The sequence below is a fragment of the Colossoma macropomum genome, unplaced genomic scaffold (assembly GCF_904425465.1).
Source record: "Colossoma macropomum unplaced genomic scaffold, Colossoma_macropomum, whole genome shotgun sequence".
NCBI lineage: Eukaryota > Metazoa > Chordata > Actinopteri > Characiformes > Serrasalmidae > Colossoma > Colossoma macropomum.
In genome coordinates, this window is record NW_023495965.1 from 479,983 (window position 1) to 498,082 (window position 18,100).

The following is an 18,100-nucleotide window of genomic DNA, read 5'->3' on the forward strand; positions in this document are numbered from 1 at the left end:
CAACAACCAGCTAAAACCACTCTACACTCAACACAACTCAAACACAACACAACGACCAGCTAAAACCACTCTACACTCAACACAACTCAAACACAACACAACGACCAGCTAAAACCACTCTACACACTCAACACAACTCAAACACAACACAGCGACCAGCTAAAACCACTCTACACTCAACACAACTCAAACACAACACAGCGACCAGCTAAAACCACTCTACACTCAACACAACTCAAACACAACACAGCGACCAGCTAAAACCACTCTACACTCAACACAACTCAAACACGACACAACGACCGGCTATAATAATGACTGAATGAAAGTATTAATAATGACTCTATGAAAGCCGTAATGACAATTAATGCACTATTAATGACTTTATGAACGTGTTATTAATGACTGTATGAACGTGTTATTAATGACTGTATGAACGTGTTATTAATGACCGAATGAACATACCTTGTACCCTACAGGCATGTCCTGACAGTCCTGTGAGCAGCCGCTGACTCGGCGATTCAAACACTCGTTAACTCCGCAGTTCCACTCGTCTGATTGGTCACCGCAGTCGTCACGGTGATCACACACACTGCCCAGCGGGACGCAGCGGCCATTGGCACACATGAAAACCGACCCATTGCACAAACTTTCTAAAACACACACACACGGACAAAAGATATGAGAAACGGGTTCAAAACATATTTATTCATGTGTTATTATAATGCTATTAAAGTGTAATAACACAAAGAAATAACGAAGTCAGGAATATAGATGAAGCGCTGGACTAACAATTGAGTACACTGCTCATCAAGTTTTTTAGGGCATCTGAGGAAATCATGTTTCTTGTTGGTTTTCCATAAATAAATAACAATAACAGAAATATATTTAATAAATATCTTAAACACTAAAGATACAGTGTGCCGCTCTGTCGGCTGATATATGAGAGAATGAATTAGATGAAAGAAAACATGAAGCTGTGAGGGCAACTACCTTTGGCAAACCAACACCCACACACACACACACACACACACACACACACACACACACACACACTGCAGTACGCTGTGTTTCTTGCCATCAAAGCAGAAACTGGAAGGTAAAAACACAGCAGCGCTGGAGAGCAGCGTGAGTGCTGAGCCTCCAGAGAGAAACAGAGAGGGAGAAACAGGTGTTACTACAAATCCCAGAAGGCCCTGGGGTGCTGGGACCTGTCAATCAAACAGGTACAGAGAGAGAGAGGCCTTGCCTGCGGCGGAGCACTTGGGGTTCAGTGGCGGCTCGTCTGATTGGTCGAGACAGTCGGGGAAACCATCACACTCCCATTGGGCGCTGGGTAAACACCGCCCATCTGTACAGCGAAACTCAGCCTCTAAACACACACGGTAGTCTAGTGGGAGAGAGAGAGAGAGAGAGAGAGAGAGAAGAGAGAAAGAGAGAGAGAGAGAGAAAGAGAGAGAGAGAGAGAGAGAGAGAGAGAGAGAGAGAGAGAAAAGACTAATTAACTCACTCTCCCATTAGCCCCATGACTCACTCGCTCACCTCTTCACTCCCTCACTCAACCCGTCACTTACTCACTCCACTACTCCTTCAAACACATACTCACTCATTTGCTCCCTCTACATTAGTTGTGTAACTTCATAGGCAGTGTCAGTAGGGTAACCACACAGACAGTGTCAGTAGTGTAACCACATGGGCAGCGCTAGCAGTGTAACCGCACAGGCAACGTCAGAAGTGTAACCGCACAGCCAGTGTCATTAGGGTAACTGCACAGACAGTGTCAGCAGTGTAACCACAAAGGCAGTGTTAGGAGTATAACTGCACAGTCAGTGTCAGTAGTGCAACTGCACAGACAGCGTCAGATACGGCAACCACACAGGCAGTGCCAGTAGTGTAACTGCACAGGCAATGTCAGCGGTGTAACCACAAAGGCAGCGTCAGTAGTGTCACCACAAAGGCAGTGTAACTAGTACAATTTTGTAGGCAGCATCTGCAGTGTGGCCACACATACAGTGTCAGCAGTATATCCACAAAGGCAGTGCCGTTTGCATAACCTTACAGTCAGTGTCAGTAGTATAATCTTATAGGCATTGTCAGTTGTGTAACTTCGCAAGCAGGGTCAGTAGCATAATCTCATGGGCAGTGTCAGTTGTGTAACCACAAAGGAAGTGTCAGACGTGTAACCACCTAGGCAGTATCAGTAATTTAAGTGCACAGACAGTGTCAGCAGTGTACCACAAAGGCAGTGTCAGTAGTGCAAACTTGCAGGCAGAGTCTGTAGTGTCACCACAAAGGCAGTGCCAGACGCATAACTGTACAGGCAGTGATACCCTGCGTTCACAATAGCAGGCAGCAAGTCGTGTACATTGCCCCAAGGTTGTCTCTTGTGGGTGTGTTCAAGGCCACTCATGTCGTCGCGTGTGGGAGTACACATGGTCCAGCTTCCGACAAGAAATGTAATAGCCAAAACAAATACTATCTATGTATTGATATTTTTTTTCAAAGTTATGCAATATTTATCATTAATAACTAAATTTAAAATAAATGGTTTTAAACTAGATGTGGGTAACAGTCTAATTTTTGTTTTATATTTTATTAAACACTGACCATCTAATCACTACTATTCCTGGTCAGTGGTGTAACCACACAGTATCAGTATTGTCACTGCACAGATAGCATCAGTATTATATGCTGAAAGGCAGAGTCAGTGGTGTAACCATACGGACAGTATCGTACACAATGTCAGTGGTGTAACCATAAACTGTAAACCCGAACACACAGTAAACACTATAGTGAGGCGCTTGGGTTCAGGACTTGAAGCAGAGGCACAGCGGAGGCTCCTCTCTGTCCCACTGCAGAGAATATTATTTTTCCATTAACCATGAGTCATTCTGATAATAAGCACAATGTCAGTCCAGCAGAGAGAACGAGAGCATGAAAATTGATGTGAATGGTGACCACGAGCAGAAGGAAATGTGGAGGCGTCACTCACCGCATTCAGGGGACTCGTCTGAACCGTCTCCACAGTCGTCATCGTGGTCGCACACGAAACTCTGTGGAACACAGAGCTGATTCCGACAACGAAAAGAACCCTCGGAACAGGTGTGATTCTGAGCTGATAGAGGAAAAAGAGAGAGAGGACGTTCTGAATGACATTCCAGAGAAGATGATGAGTGTGAATTAGTCCAGATGACGGATAGAATGATAAGATGATTTACATTATCTATCAAAAAGAGATGCATTAAAGGAGAAAACAGAAGGTCAGATAATGTACATATCTGGTATGCATGTTACGTTCACATATTGGCGGCTGACAGACGGCAGCACAACAGATATTCCACTGATTTGAGACACCGCTACTGGCAGCATTCCACTATTCTGAATGTTCTGTCAAGAATTCAGTTTTCCCAAATTTTGCCAACAACCACAACAGTAAAATAAACTTGTGTTGATTTTTTTGAGTCATGAACGCTGAACATCTCATTGTTGCCTTATCTTAGCTTACATGAGGAGCTGACATTGCTAAATCTCTTCTCTGATAATCATTTATGGCAACATTTGTATTCTGTTTGTCAGTCATGTACCAGAATGACAGGATTTTCAGCGCCAGCATGTTCACGCAGCATCAGTAATGTAACTGCACAGACAGTGTCAGCAGTGTAACCACAAAGGCAGTGTCAGTATTGTAACCATACAGGCAGAATCAGTAGTGTGACCTTGCAGGCAGTGTCTGTAGTGTAACCATAAAGGCAGTGTCAGCAGTGCGACCTTGCAGGCAATGTCTGCAGTGTAACCACAAAGGCAGTGTCAGTAGTGTAACCATAAAGGCAGTGTCAGCAGTGCAACCTGGCGGGCAGTGTCTATAGTGTCAACAAAAAGTCAGTGACAGTTGTGCAACTGTACAGACAGTGTCAGTAGTGTAACCACAAAGGCAGTATCAGTAGTGTAACCATGCAGGCCGTGTCAGTAGTGCCAATTTGCAGGCAGTGTCTGTAGTGTAACCACAAAGGCAGTGTCAGTAGTGTAACCATACAGGCAGTATCAGTAGTGCGACCTTGCAGGCAGTGTCTGCAGTGTAACCACAGAGGCAGTGTCAGTAGTGTAACCATAAAGTCAGTGTCAGCAGTGCGACCCTGCAGGCAGTGTCTGTGGTGTAACCACAAAGGCAGTGTCAGTAGTGTAACCATAAAGGCAGTGTCAGCAGTGCAACCTTGCGGGCAGTGTCTATAGTGTCAACAAAAAGTCAGTGACAGTTGTGCAACTGTACAGACAGTGTCAGTAGTGTAACCACAAAGGCAGTATCAGTAGTGTAACTATGCAGGCGGTGTCAGTAGTGCCAATTTGCAGGCAGTGTCGATAGCGTAACCACAAAGGCGGTGTTAGTGGTGTAAACATACAGGCGGTGTCAGTAGTGCAACCTTGCAGGCAGTGTCTGTAGTGTAACCACAAAGGCAGTGTTAGTAGTATAAACATACAGGCGGTGTCAGTAGTGCAACCTTGCAGGCAGTGTTAGTAGTATAAACATACAGGCGGTGTCAGTAGTGCAACTATACAGGCGGTGTCAGTAGTACGACCTTGCAGGCAGTGTCTATATTGTCACCACAAAGGCAGTGCCAGTTGTGTGACTGTACAGGCAGTGTTACCCTGCGTTCACATAAGCAGGCATATGTTGCCCCAAGTTACAAGTCACACAGCATAAACAATGCTTTGATATGGAACTTCTGTGCTGATACGATAACCGATGATTAATATCTCGGTGTTAATAGCATGGATGATACCGATATTCTGTCATATAAGACTCTAAAAAGCACAGCCATGACACAGTGAACTTCACCATTCTTGATAGAATTATAAACATTTACATTATTTTATGCATATACTGTAGGGTGTTCACAAAATGCTCAGCGTCTTAAATTTACAGCGACACTTTCCTAGCGTAATAATCTTCTGGATTATTTTACAAGGACTCTTATTTTGAAGGTGAGTCAGGCTGCTTCTGGGTTCCCTTAGAGCAAGTACAGTCTTCTTCTGACCGCCGAACAAGTAACTTAATGTAGCTAAGCCTAGAGAGAATTGTTAGCAAAAAAACATGGGCGTGGCTGTGGCCAAATACAGCACAACAACTCATGTCTTTGTCGTGTCTTCTTCAGTAGCGTCCTCACTTTGAACCACTGACAAAATGAACCTGTTAAATGGCCAGGCTCCACCGGCAGGCCCAAAGTTCTATTACACACTATAACTTAAGAATAGCTCAGCCAGAATATAGTTACAGTTTCTAGGCTATGAAGGACCAACTGGGTGAACCAGTCTGCTACAGCGCCACCCTGAGGCAGAGCAGTGCTGCAGCTCTAGTCAGTAATATACTAATAGACAGCATATTGTTATGATGAGTTTATTTTCAGGGAGCCTTCAGAATTCTGTTTTGGAGACGTTAAGGGGGGGCAGGTTGGCACAGTGGGCAGAGGTGATGCCTCACAGCAAGAAGGGTTCGATTCCCCGGCCGGGGTACCCGGGGTTCTCTCTGTGTGGAGTGTTCGTGTTCTCCCCCTGTCTGTGTGGGTCCTTCCACAGTCCAAAAACATGCAGTCAGGCTAATTAGAGATGCTAAATTGCCCCTTGGTGTGAATGTGTGTATGTCTGCCCTATGATGGACTGGCGACCTGTCCGGGGTTTTCCCCGCCTTCCGCCCAATGAGTACGGGGATGGGCACCAGCACCCCCCAGAACCCAGGAGGAGGATGTTCAGGGGGTCCAACAGGGTAATCAGAGGTTCCTGGACCCACCTTGGTTATAATTATCAACTGTAATTCAAATATAAGTCCAATAAAAATTGATCCCCAGGATCTGCTGATGATATATAAGAATGAGCTGGACGTTAGTGGACATTACCACAGCCGGCCGCTCCGAGCTCGTCACTGCCATCGGGACAGTCTCTCTCTCCATCACACAGCCACCGGCGCGACACGCAGGCATACGACCCAGGACAGCTGAACAGACCTGCAGCACACGTGACTGAGTCTGAGAGAGAGAGAGAGAGAGAGAGAGAGAGAGAGAGAGAGAGAGAGAGAGAGAGAGAGAGAGAGAGAGAGAGAGAGAGGGAGAGAGAGAGAGAGAGAGTACAGAACAAAATTACATCACACTTGTTCATTCTCTCCTTCACTCATTCATTCACAGCTCTTTCACTCCTTCATGCTTTCATTACCTCTCTCACTCAATCACTCCCTTATTCATTTCCTACATCACTCATTCATTCACTCTCTCCCTCACTCACTCCTTCACGCCTCTCTCACTCACTCATTCACTCCTTTCTGGAGTCATTTACTCCCTCCCTCACTCATTCTTTCACTCCTCCCTCAAACATTCATTCATTCACCCCCTTCCCTTACTCTTTCATTCACCCCTCCCTCACTCATTCATTCAACCCTCCCTCAAACATTTATTCATTCACTCCCTCCTTCATTCACCCTCCCCCAAACATTCATTCATTCACACCCTCCCTTACTCATTCATTCACTCCCTCCCTCACTAATTCATTCATTCAACTCCCTCACTCATTCATTCACTCATTTATTTACCCCTCCCTCACTCATTTACTCATTTATTCGCCCCCTCCCTCACTCATTCATTCACACCTCGCTCACTCATTCATTCACCCCTCCCTCACTCATTCATTCACTCCCTTCCTCACTCATTCACCCCCTTACTCACTCATTCTTTCATTCAACTCCTCCATCACTCATTCATTCACTCCCTTCCTCACTCATTCACCCCTCCCTCACTCATTCATTCACTCCCTTCCTCACTCATTCACCCCCTCATTCCCTCATTGTACAGAACTGCTCTGCTCCTGCAGGAAAAGCAGAGTTGTTTTATATTGAACTGGTTTAAAGTCTGTGTGAGTTTGACCTTCTCCTGCGCTCTGTGTGTGAAGTCTGGCTATAAATCCACAGCAGCCGTGAAATAATCTGCTTCAGAGACACTAAACTGTTTTTCTGCCGCCTCCTTTCATGTTGATTGATCTTCCTCCACCTGGAGAAATCACACATCAATTCCACTCGGCGATACACGGAATTCAGCGGGAAGAGAAGAAGCTTTACCGCAGATCCCCGGGTCTTCGTCAGCTCCGTCACCGCAGTCGTCCTCCCCGTCACAAACCCACTGCCGGGAGATACATCTGCTCCTGGAGCAGGAGAACTGATCCCACAGACAGGACGAGTCTGGAGGAGAGAGAGACAGCAGGACGATTAATGCGGAAGCACAACACTGTGTTTTCTCTGGAGCTCAGGATTTTCACCACAGGCACAAACTTTCGGAGTGAAAATAATTTAACACATCATCTACAGAGAGCACACGTACGTTTGAGTGCAGTTTAAGTACATAGTGGGAAAAAAATGTTTTCCTTGATGTGTTAAATTCAGTAAATAAACAGTAATCGTGCATTAAAATGCCCAAGTGGTGCATTGGTTTACATACATAATGCACAGTAATTTACTAGCAACAAGAACAGGTACTGTAAATTAACAGTAAATAGTAACTGTAAACAATATTAAATTGTATATTTACAGTTATTTTCATCTGGGAATTCAATAAAACATTTGACCAGGGGGGCTCATTCACTAGACTTTGTGGTCAATATAAACTGAAGGAGAGCAGAGTAATAAGCTTAAAGTTTCTTAGCGATATCACTGACGTAAAACTCAAATGATAAACCAGCATCCAGTGTTACAACAAGATCTTTAACTGCAAAGAAACTAAGCTGGATTAGCCCTTTCAGCCCTCCTTCCAAAGCCTCTACCCCCCAAAAAACTACGAACATATACACACAGATTATATACAAGATAAACATAGCTAGCTAGCTTACACCCACATCTTAGCAAAGAAAGATTAGCACTGAACTAATACACAATGTAGCTACATAAGCAGCCAGCTACACTGGCTCCATAATCCAGGAATATATCAAATTCCCCCATAAACAAAACAAACCAGATAATTACCAGTCCAACAGAAAAATAGCAGCCTTGGTGTCACTTTTCAGCCTTTCAGGGCCGCTGCATGCTTTGCAGGTGCAATTAGGAGTGTATGAGCATACAGGGCTGACCAGCTCTGGCTGGAAAGCAGCACCGATGGACACTCTGGTTTGACCTCTTGCTTCATCCAACCTCTTTTTGTTAGAAGCCTTTTCTACTTTTGTCTTTCTTTTCTTTCTTTCTTTAGCAGTGTGAGCTGTCGTAGGTACCCATGTAACTTTCTCTGCCATTTATGTGAACCTAGCTTGCTACCTTTCAAGCTGTTTGTGTGTGTAGTATGTCAGAATCCACATGTGCAAATAAGTACCCACGCAGAGCACACATGTAGGCAGGTCAGGCAGGTAGGCCATTCGGTCTGAATGAGATGACTGGACAGGGTTTTTACAGTTCTGTAGCCCCCACAGTGAACTATTTCTCATTGTCAGACCATTTGATTTATTGATTGCTATCAGGATGTAAAGAATATTTCAAGAAATAACAAAATATTTTTCTAAAATAAATCGTCTACTCCAGCTTTAACGTCAAGGGTAAAATCTGCCACCTTATTTTGGGCTGATGTCAGACCCAGCAGTGATACCTCTGTTTAATAGAAGGACATTCCTGGTCATGGCTTTTAACACAATCTTTCAATGTGTGTAACTGAGCATCATAAGCATAAAGTTGAAATTTAACACTGCGTTTATGGATTATGTATCCTCGATCTGTAAAAAAGCGAAAACAGTAATGGCCCTAAAACAGAGCCTTGAGGGACGCCGTATTGCACACCTCCATGTTCAGACAACTTCTCGTTTTACACTGACAAACTGCCAAGACCTAAACTAGGAAAGAAGAGGTCAGAAACAGAGGGAGTGAAGGAGAGGGGGGGGGAGATAGATGATGACTCATTTCTGATGGTAAACTTTTAACTTTTTCTTGTTTTTCTTCCTCTTTCACGTTGATTGATCTCTGTCTCCATCTGATCAATTTCAGAAAGAAAGGCCGATTCAGAGAAAGAGATAAAAGCAGCAAGGGAGAGAGATAGTGGATATTTTCCACCAACAAAGTTGCATAACCTGTCTTAATCCATAAAAAAAGAAAAAAAAAAGAAAAGAAAATGGGAAATATTGGAAAACAAAATGAAGGAGGAGGAACAAGGGGGCTTCCGTTACTCAGCACGGCTTCAGAGAATCTAAAATCCACATCTGATCACCGCAGGACACCCCCCCCAACCTTCAAAAACCAACTACATTTCCCATAATCCCCTTTATAAACACTGCTCTAGCGACTGCCTCAGCTGTGAGGCCCCTCTGTGTGATATAACACAGCTGTGTCTCCACAGCCGCAATATAAGAGATAAAAGAAGCAATAAAAGAGATTATTTTTATTGTTCTTAGAGGCAGCTGTGAAAGAAAGTGATAAATGTGAGAAGGTTCGGCTGTTCTGGAGAAAAACAATCCGAGCAAAACCCCAAAATCGCTCCCTACTGCGTATATAGGGCACTATCTACTGCCTGGCCACTTTATCAGAAACCCCTCCCTTACAGTTCCATGAAGGAAGTTTCACAAGTCAAAAAAGTAGAAATCATATTTAATAGAAAATTCCCCAGAAACCTCAACAACTACATCCAATCTCAGGTGTCTGAGTGTTCAGTGTGTCATTCTACCTTTATTCCAGTTTCTATTTTAGCACATTCAGGAGCTTTAAGGTCATTTAGAGCTTTAAACTCTCTCTAAAAGATCCAGGCGGTCAGTGCAGTGTGTAAACGGGGTGATATGAGCTCTCTGTGTTGGTGCTGTGAGGATCCGTGCTGCTGTGTTCTGTACGGGTTCTAGAGGATGGACTGTTTTCTCCAGTAAGGAGATCATTACAGTGATCAACTCTGCTGAACAAATGCAGCTACAAGTTTCTTTGAGAGAGAAAAGAACTTTAGTGATTTTCTCGCATGATGAAAGCTGCTTTAGTGACCGTGTTTACATGCAGATTAAACAGAGCTCAGAGTCTAAGATCACACCCAGGTTTCTGCTGCAGGTTTGGTAAATGAAGATAAAGAGTCGAATTTCAGTATTTCAGGTTTTCCATCATTTAGGTGTAGAACATTTTGAGACATGCACTGAGACTGAACATCTTCTTTGAATCCATACTACTCGCCCATACACTGCTGAAGCTGTAGCCCTCGTTGAGCTCACTCTGAAAGCTCTCCTACAGTCTCATTCATAAACATGTAATGTGTAAATCTCAAACGTGTCCACTAGTGGCCGCTAGAGAAAAGAGATCATAGCTCACCACACTGAAGCTCGTCCGCTCCATCCTCACAGTCTTTCTGACCGTCACACAGCCAGCGGGTGGAGATGCAGTGGCCGCTGGGACACGCAAAGTGACCGTCTGCACACACCTGACTTTTGGAGGCTGAGAGGGGTCAGGAGAAAAAACAAGGTCATGGGTCAATCGGGCACATTTCACAGACATTTGATAGGCATTTTGGAAGTACTTCGTTTTCCTTTGCTATGCCTCATCTGTATGTGTGAACAGAGGCTGGTGGACAGTGACTCATTCATATTCATGTTCAATAAGTCAACATTCCTCACAAGACTGCTGCTTCTCCATGAAGTCCAATTTTACCCTTAGCGAAGGCTGGAGACACCTGCAGTACCTTGGACATTCTTGGAAAGCTGACCTCAAAGTGACCATCAGGTCCAGATTAAGACCTTTTGGTGCCCCTGAGTGGTAAAGCCACAGTGCCCTATCCCCACAAATCTACTTATTGAAGTTTTTAACAATAATTGATAATTGATAATAAAGTGAGGTGGTTCTGCTTAAGTTTAGCTGGTTCTAATCTGAACCAGAGTTAGTTCTTCAGCTAAGGCCTTGTAAAGATACCAATGAGAGGGCATGAACTCCCCCTCGAAGATCATTAATGCACGCCAAAATGAAAACGATCCCACATAGATGTCAATGTCCATCAAATTTACGCAGCAAGTGTGATATTTAAGGGGGGAGGATTAGATTGACTGTTGTGACAGGTGAACAGATTATCAATTTAAAGTAAACCATTCCAAACCATTACTCCTCTGGGGTCTGAGGGTGTTTTCTGGATATGTTTATATCTTCTTAAACTCTCCTCTAAAGGCTCTTCATATATCATGATCCTCATATGTTTCATATCTAAATGCTCCGTTATCTTCATCACTACTTTCCAAAACCGCTGCAGCAGCTTCAGCAGCTGTAAACTCTCTGCACGCCCTTTCACATGAGTCTCCGATGTGGACCGAATGAAGAATGAAGGGTTTCCGGCGTGATGGTCAGTCCTTAGTGATTTCCTGAGTGTCCATTGGTCAGTTTCACACAGAATGTAGATGGACACATGAATCCACCAGTTCCACACGGTGAGAGGCAGATGGCGTGTATCTCAGCCCCTCTTCATAGGCTCATAACTCCGGATGTGAGTCTCGTATGATCTCGAGATAAGATGGAATGGAAAGGGCGACTCTACAGATTCAGGAAGTGTTTGAACTGGATTTCTGAGCTGGATCATCACAAAGATACACAAACAGATATTTCATTTGCAGCCCAGTCAGTCACCTAGTTCACCCAGTTAAGGTAGATCTGGCCATAGTGACCACACTTTCGATCGCATGATGTCCACTGAAGTGAATGTAATTTCATCAAAGAGTCAGGCCTTTAAACTGGGGGGGGAGCAAACTGCTTCTTTCAACACAGGAGGTGAGCCCCCCCCCACCATGTCCCCTGAGACTACCTCGCTGAATATTTTGTGATAATGTTTCCAGACAGGACCAGCCAGAGCTCCAGGATCTACATCTTTAATAAGCCGTGATGCATTCAGCTCGCGTGTGCAGCGCATACAAATCCACGGCTGCTCCACGCTGTTATTCACAACAGCATTCTGTTCCCACAATGGTGCCTGGAAAACAAACAAACAAACAAACAAAGAAACACAGGAGGGATAAACAAAAAACAAAAGCAGGGAGGGGAGCGTACCGCGGCAGCGCGCTTCATCAGAGAAATCTCCGCAGTCATTGGCTCCGTCGCACAGCCAGTGAGGGAGGACACACAGAGAGGTGGAGTTACACCTGAGAAAAGCAGCGCCGCGCTCTCGCACGCCCAGCCTGTGGTAATCCACACAGTCCACATCGCCTGCACACACCACACACACAGCGTCAGACACAAACACACCACTGATTTATGCTTTCTCAGGAATAAAATAGGGTCAAAGAGGTCTCATATATCATTACATCACATATCACCACTATCAGAACAAAACCTCAGATCTCCATTTTGGACATTTTTTCTCTACAAATAATTTGAAAAGTTGTGCTTTACATTGTGTTTAAAACGTCATGATGAACAGACAAACAGAAACAGTTCAAAAGTCCATTTTATATTAACTTCCATTACATGGAAATACGAGTTATTGTTCTGACAGCAAAGTAAGTAAGTTTATGTAATAATAGTCCAAAATGTATTATACATAAACTTCATCCCATATGTATTATATGTATGTAAATACCTCCATTTAATAACAATATTTATTATTATTGCAATTTATCTCTATTTAATTAAAACTAATAATAATAATAATAATAATAATAATAATAATAATAGCAATAAATTTTAATGCAAGTCAATGGAACCAGAATTTTTTCCATCTCATTTTGGGTCATTTTTTTGGTCCATTCATCATGAAATTTACACACAATGTAAAGAACAACAGGCTTTTTTAAATTATGCCAAGAAATAAAAATCATTTAACAGAAATTTGGCCTCTAAGTAACATAAAATTCATCACTATTTAATTCATCAACTCCCAAAAAAACTTCCCAAACAATTCCCACATTACATTCCCCTTCAAACACACACCATCATTCACACAACCAGCTTCCCAAACTCACTTTAGGAAAAGCAAATAATACAAGAAGATTTGCATTAAAACACTAAAACTACGTCTGAGACGTGGAGTAGGTCTTAATGTACAGGTGAGTCAGTCAGCCGTGGCTGGGCTCACTCAGGTCAGCCAACCAGCTTCTAAGACTGAACTTTGGAGGTGTGTCTGCAGAGTCTTTGAGGAACTGAAAGTGAGGCTCCTGAAGCTGGAATGAAGGTGAAGAGTGACTCACTGACACTCTGAGATTAGACTTAGTTGATTGTAATTTTCTGCTTTTTCTGATGCTGAAAATGAGTAACGTGTATTTATCGATCATTTTTAGCAGAAATGAACTAAATGACGAGTGACCTTTGCTCAGCACTGTGTAGTAAACGTCTATATGTAATAATAATATGTACCATATGTATGATGTGTGTAGAAGTACCTCTAACCCCAAACCCAACCAGCACCCACACACACAAGCTGCTCTTACTGCAGTTCCTCTCGTCAGAAGCGTCGGCGCAGTCGATGATCTGATTGCACCAGGCCGCCTGCGGCACACACACCCCGTCGGCACAGCGCCGCTCTGCAGCCGAGCACGAGGAACCTGAAACACACAGGCAGCTAGAACAGTCACACTTACAAAAGATGCTTCTTCAAGGGTCCTTTAGGAAAGGCAACAGTTGCATTTAGAACTATGAAGTCTGAGAACATTGTTCTTCAGAGTGATGGAGAATGTGTTGTATATGGTTCTACATAGCACCAAAAAGGGTTCTTCTATCATGTCTATGTCAAGCTTGTAACAACTGAAGAACCCTTGTGGTGCTATATAGAACCATTCTCAAAAGGTTCCACAAAGAACCATATAGTGCACCTTCTCCATCAACCTGAAGAGCCATTTCACCATGCAGAGAACCATTTAATCACACTTAAAAAAGATGGTTCTTCAAGGGTTCTTTGGTAAAGACAATGGTTCTATATAGAACCGTTAACACTCAAAGAAGCCTTTGCATGATTAAATGGTTCTTTGCATGGTGAAAGGCTCTTCAGATTGATGGAGGACGGGTTCTTCTATCGTTACAAGCTTGACATCCTAACTATAGCGGAACACTGTTTGGTGTTGAATAGAACCATCTACAGCACACTCTACATCAAACTGCATTTCACCATGTATAGAACCACTTAGAGGAGTTCTTTGAGTGTTCACGGTTGTATACAGAACCATTTTCTTTACTGAAGAGCCCTTGAAGAACCATCTTTTTAAAGAGTGTACTAATGCCCAATCAAATCCTCATAGTAACGTTCCATCATCTACACACTTAAAAAAGATGGTTCTTCAAGGATTCCTTAGTAAAGAAAATGGTTCTATATAGAACCTTGAACACTCAAAGAGCCCTTTACATGATTAAAGGGTTTTCTGCATCATGAAATGGTTCTTCAGATTGATGGAGAACGTGCTGTAGATGGTTCTATAGGAAACCAAAAAGGGTTCTTCTGTTGTTACAATGGAAGAACCCTTTTTGGTTCTATGTAAAACTCTTTTTTTTTACTAAAGAACCCTTGATGAACATTTTATACACATTAGTTTCGGCTGTTTTAGTGAATGATATTGAATTTTATAATCTTCAAATAAGCGTCCCTCTGCTTTAGAGCCCTAACCTGACATAACCACTCCTGTAGTAGTGCGAGAACCACAGCGTGGGGGGGTCGGAGGGGGGTTGGGTTCCCACCAGAACTTGATTTTTCCCACAGGTTTAAATTGCTTGAGTCAAATTGACCCTACAGATAAGAGATGTTAGTCAATTTGAGAGTAACAGGAGGGTTAAATGGTTCTCTGCATGGTGAAAAGGTTCTTCAGAATGATGGGGAATGTGCAGTACATGGTTCTCTAAGGAACTTTTTTGAAAAGTGTTCTATATAAGCATAAAGGATTCTTCTATTGTTACGATGTCAAGCTTGTTACAGCAGAAGAGTGCTTTTTGGTTCTATATAGAATCCTTTTCTTGACTAAAGAACCCTTGAAGAACCATCTTAAACCATCTTGTAAAGCCTTAATTCCAGATGAGTCTACCAACTTTTAGATGTAGATCAGAACCCACGAACTGGATTATGTGGCCTGAATCTGAATCAGGGCGGCCCATTCTGGGACCGTGTACAGTTAAGGTGAATCTACTCAGGCTGCCGCTCACGCAGTGTCACACTGACTGACCGATTCTGCCCAATTCTGTATATATGAGCTGGCACATGTCCACAGTTGTCCAGCAGTGCTACAGAAGGACAGCAGACAGAAACGAAGCCACACTTTCCACCCAGTGAACAGCAGCGCCAATTAGGCTCCGGCCCTCCTGGCCACGGACTTGGGCTTCAAGCCTGCGTTCAACACGCAACACTCTTACCCAGTTGCAGCACTCGGAGTCGTTCTGTTCACTGATTCCTGTAGCTGGTGGACTTTTCCCTGAGGCTGGAGCTCGGAGTCAGGAAGGAAAGGCAGTGGTGGGGCTGCATGATGAGTGCTCTCTGTATTATTAATGCATTTTAGCTTAGAAACTTCAATATTTACCTTTTTGTTGTTGTTTATTTTTCCAATGAGATCCACTTATGACATTTGTATCAGTTTACACACAAAAAACAGTCACGGTTCAGTTTTAGTTTTACTTTCTTTATTCTGTAGAATTAAACAGGCTGTTTAAGTTACTGTGCTGCTAGGACTGATATATGTAAATGACCTCTGTTCTGATTGGCTGCCCTTCATGGTGCTTCATTCAAAACAATATACTTTGGATGTGTGGATCCTTTGGAATTTTCCATTTCTTTCCTGACAGCCAGGAACAGCACAACGTTTAATCGTTTTCGCACAACATCCAGCCCAATATCTCTGCTACAGACTGAATGGTGGGGCTAAACTGCTGTAGCTGAATGGTGGAGCTAAACTACTGTAGCTGAATGGTGGGGCTAAACTGCTGTAGACTGAATGGTGGAGCTAAACTGCTGTAGGCTGAATGGTGTGGCTAAACTGCTGTAGCTGAATGGTGTGGCTAAACTGCTGTAGGCTGAATGGGTGTGGCTAACCTGGTGTAGGTGGGATGTGTGGGGCTAAACTGGGGGCTGAATGGGTGGAGCTAAACTGAGGGGCTGAATGGGTGGGGCTAAACTGGGGAAAGAATGGGCAGGGCTAAACTGAAGGCTTAGTGGGTGGGGCTAAACTGCTGTAGGATGAATAGGTGGGGCTAAACTGTAGGCAGAATGGGTGGGGCTAAACTGTAGGCTGAATGGTGGGGCTAAACTGTAGGCAGAATGGGTGGGGCTAAACTGTAGGCAGAATGGGTGGGGCTAAACTGTAGGTTGAATGGTGGGGCTAAACTGTAGGCAGAATGGGTGGGGCTAAACTGAAGGCTGAGTGGGTGGGGCTAAACTGTAGGCAGAATAGGTGAGGCGAAACTGTAGGCTGAATGGGTGGGGCTAAACTGTAGGCTAAATGGGTGGGGCTAAACTGTAGGCTAAATGGGCTGGGCTAAAAACTGAAACGTTAACATTGCTTCCATACTGTGCGTAGCTCTTATTTAAAACAGTGAGATTTATCTGTTTCTTCATGTAAGATTCAGTAATCATGATGATGGTTATGAACTCACTGTTGCAGAAGACTTCATCTGAATTATCGCCGCAGTCATCCACGCCGTCACAGAAGCGAGAGCTGGACACACAGCGCTGGTTATAACAGGGCTTATAACCACTCCTACAGTTACGGTTATCTGCAGAGGACGAGGAGCAGAAATGTTAGATTCAAGCGTATTTATCTGCATATGTTGGTGACTTCTTGCAGCTGTTGTTACTGTTGAGATGCAAAAGATCCACATTAATCTAAACCAGCTTCAGACACAACTGAGGAGATTCATTCAGTCTGTCAAACTGCATCCTGAACAATATCCATTCATACAAGCGCAGTAAATTATGGGCAAAAGTAAAGTTATTTCTCTCTTTTAGAACAGTTTTCACTCACAATTACTTGTCGTCAGTTTCCGTCTTGCTCTCCTGGCAGGCCGAGGGCTTGAGTTTGAAATATTTGACAGGAATAATCTGATCCATTTTTAGTTCTGGTTCATTTCAGAAAGCATTTCTCAAATATCTGAGCGCTTTAAACTTCACATTTGAGATTCTCATAGCATCCAACCTTCAGCAGATGCTGGTCTTCCTTTACCTCTGGTTTAGACAGCTGATAACACAACTATTCTGTTTTTTAATTGGTTTATTGTTGACAGTATCTATTCCAGAATAACATCCTGACTTCATAATCTGATCATTAACTCCAGATAAGAAAACAGCATCACACAAACATCCTAACTAGACTAAACCTCCTAAATCCTGTCCTAACTTTAGGATGAACCCCAACAGGGTCCTCACTTCTGCATAGTTCACTACCAGCATAATGAGCTCCATTTATTTCTACTGTAAAACGCTGCTTTCACTGTGAGATGATTTTCTTTTCTAACTAACTCTGCTGTTTATCAGAGCGTCGCCGCTCCCCAGTTTCAGTCTCCATTTCCCAAACGCTTTAGCCGAGCGCGCTAACGTTACTCCTCCTAATAATCAGACACACGTTCAGCTCCGCCTCCTCATTATTCACCACCATCACTGTAATATTTCATCATCAACATTAACACACGAAGGTAATCAGAGGGGCGGTGGAGATCGAGTCTGCAGCATCTGAGATCTTTAAAACGCAGAGTTAGAAAAGAAAATCATCTCACAGTGAAAGCAGCGTTTTACAGTAGAGATAAATGGAGCTCATTATGCTGGTAGTGAACTATGCTGCTGAGACAGCTGCCTAAAAACCATAGAAACGGACCTTAAACAGAAGTGAGGACCCTGTTGGGGTTCATCCTAAAGTTAGGACAGGATTTAGGAGGTTTAGTCGAGTTAGGATGTTTGTGTGATGCTGTTTTCTTATCTGGAGTTCATGATGAGATTATGAAGTCAGGATGTTATTCTGGAATAGCTACTGTCCTGAATTCAGTCGTCATGGAGACTAAACAGATCAGATTTCAGAGTTAGGAAGTTTCTATAATACGGCTCCAGGTCCAGAACATAAATTCACCTTTTTGTGCTCATGGAATCATCGCTGAGCCACTCTGGCAGAGCCTGAGTGTTTCTGCTGTTTGCTAAAATTCAACCTGAACAAAATCTTTTAGAACCCTTGAGCTTCGCGCTCTGTCTTCCTC

The 18,100-nt window shown here is 43.5% G+C and overlaps 1 protein-coding gene across 1 annotated transcript in view; it reads right to left on the reverse strand.

The window, feature by feature from the left end:
* The window catches only part of lrp1ba (low density lipoprotein receptor-related protein 1Ba), a 333,352-nt gene that overhangs the window by 92,429 nt on the left and 222,823 nt on the right, over window positions 1-18,100 (reverse strand). Inside the window, exons 47-55 of the mRNA XM_036564311.1 lie at window positions 16,514-16,633; window positions 13,378-13,491; window positions 12,002-12,157; window positions 10,289-10,411; window positions 7,097-7,216; window positions 5,889-6,017; window positions 2,993-3,115; window positions 1,250-1,390; window positions 466-653 (exon numbers count right to left, since the gene is read on the reverse strand). Coding sequence (XP_036420204.1) covers window positions 466-653; window positions 1,250-1,390; window positions 2,993-3,115; window positions 5,889-6,017; window positions 7,097-7,216; window positions 10,289-10,411; window positions 12,002-12,157; window positions 13,378-13,491; window positions 16,514-16,633 — 1,214 coding nt within the window. The remainder of the gene's footprint in view (window positions 1-465; window positions 654-1,249; window positions 1,391-2,992; window positions 3,116-5,888; window positions 6,018-7,096; window positions 7,217-10,288; window positions 10,412-12,001; window positions 12,158-13,377; window positions 13,492-16,513; window positions 16,634-18,100) is intronic.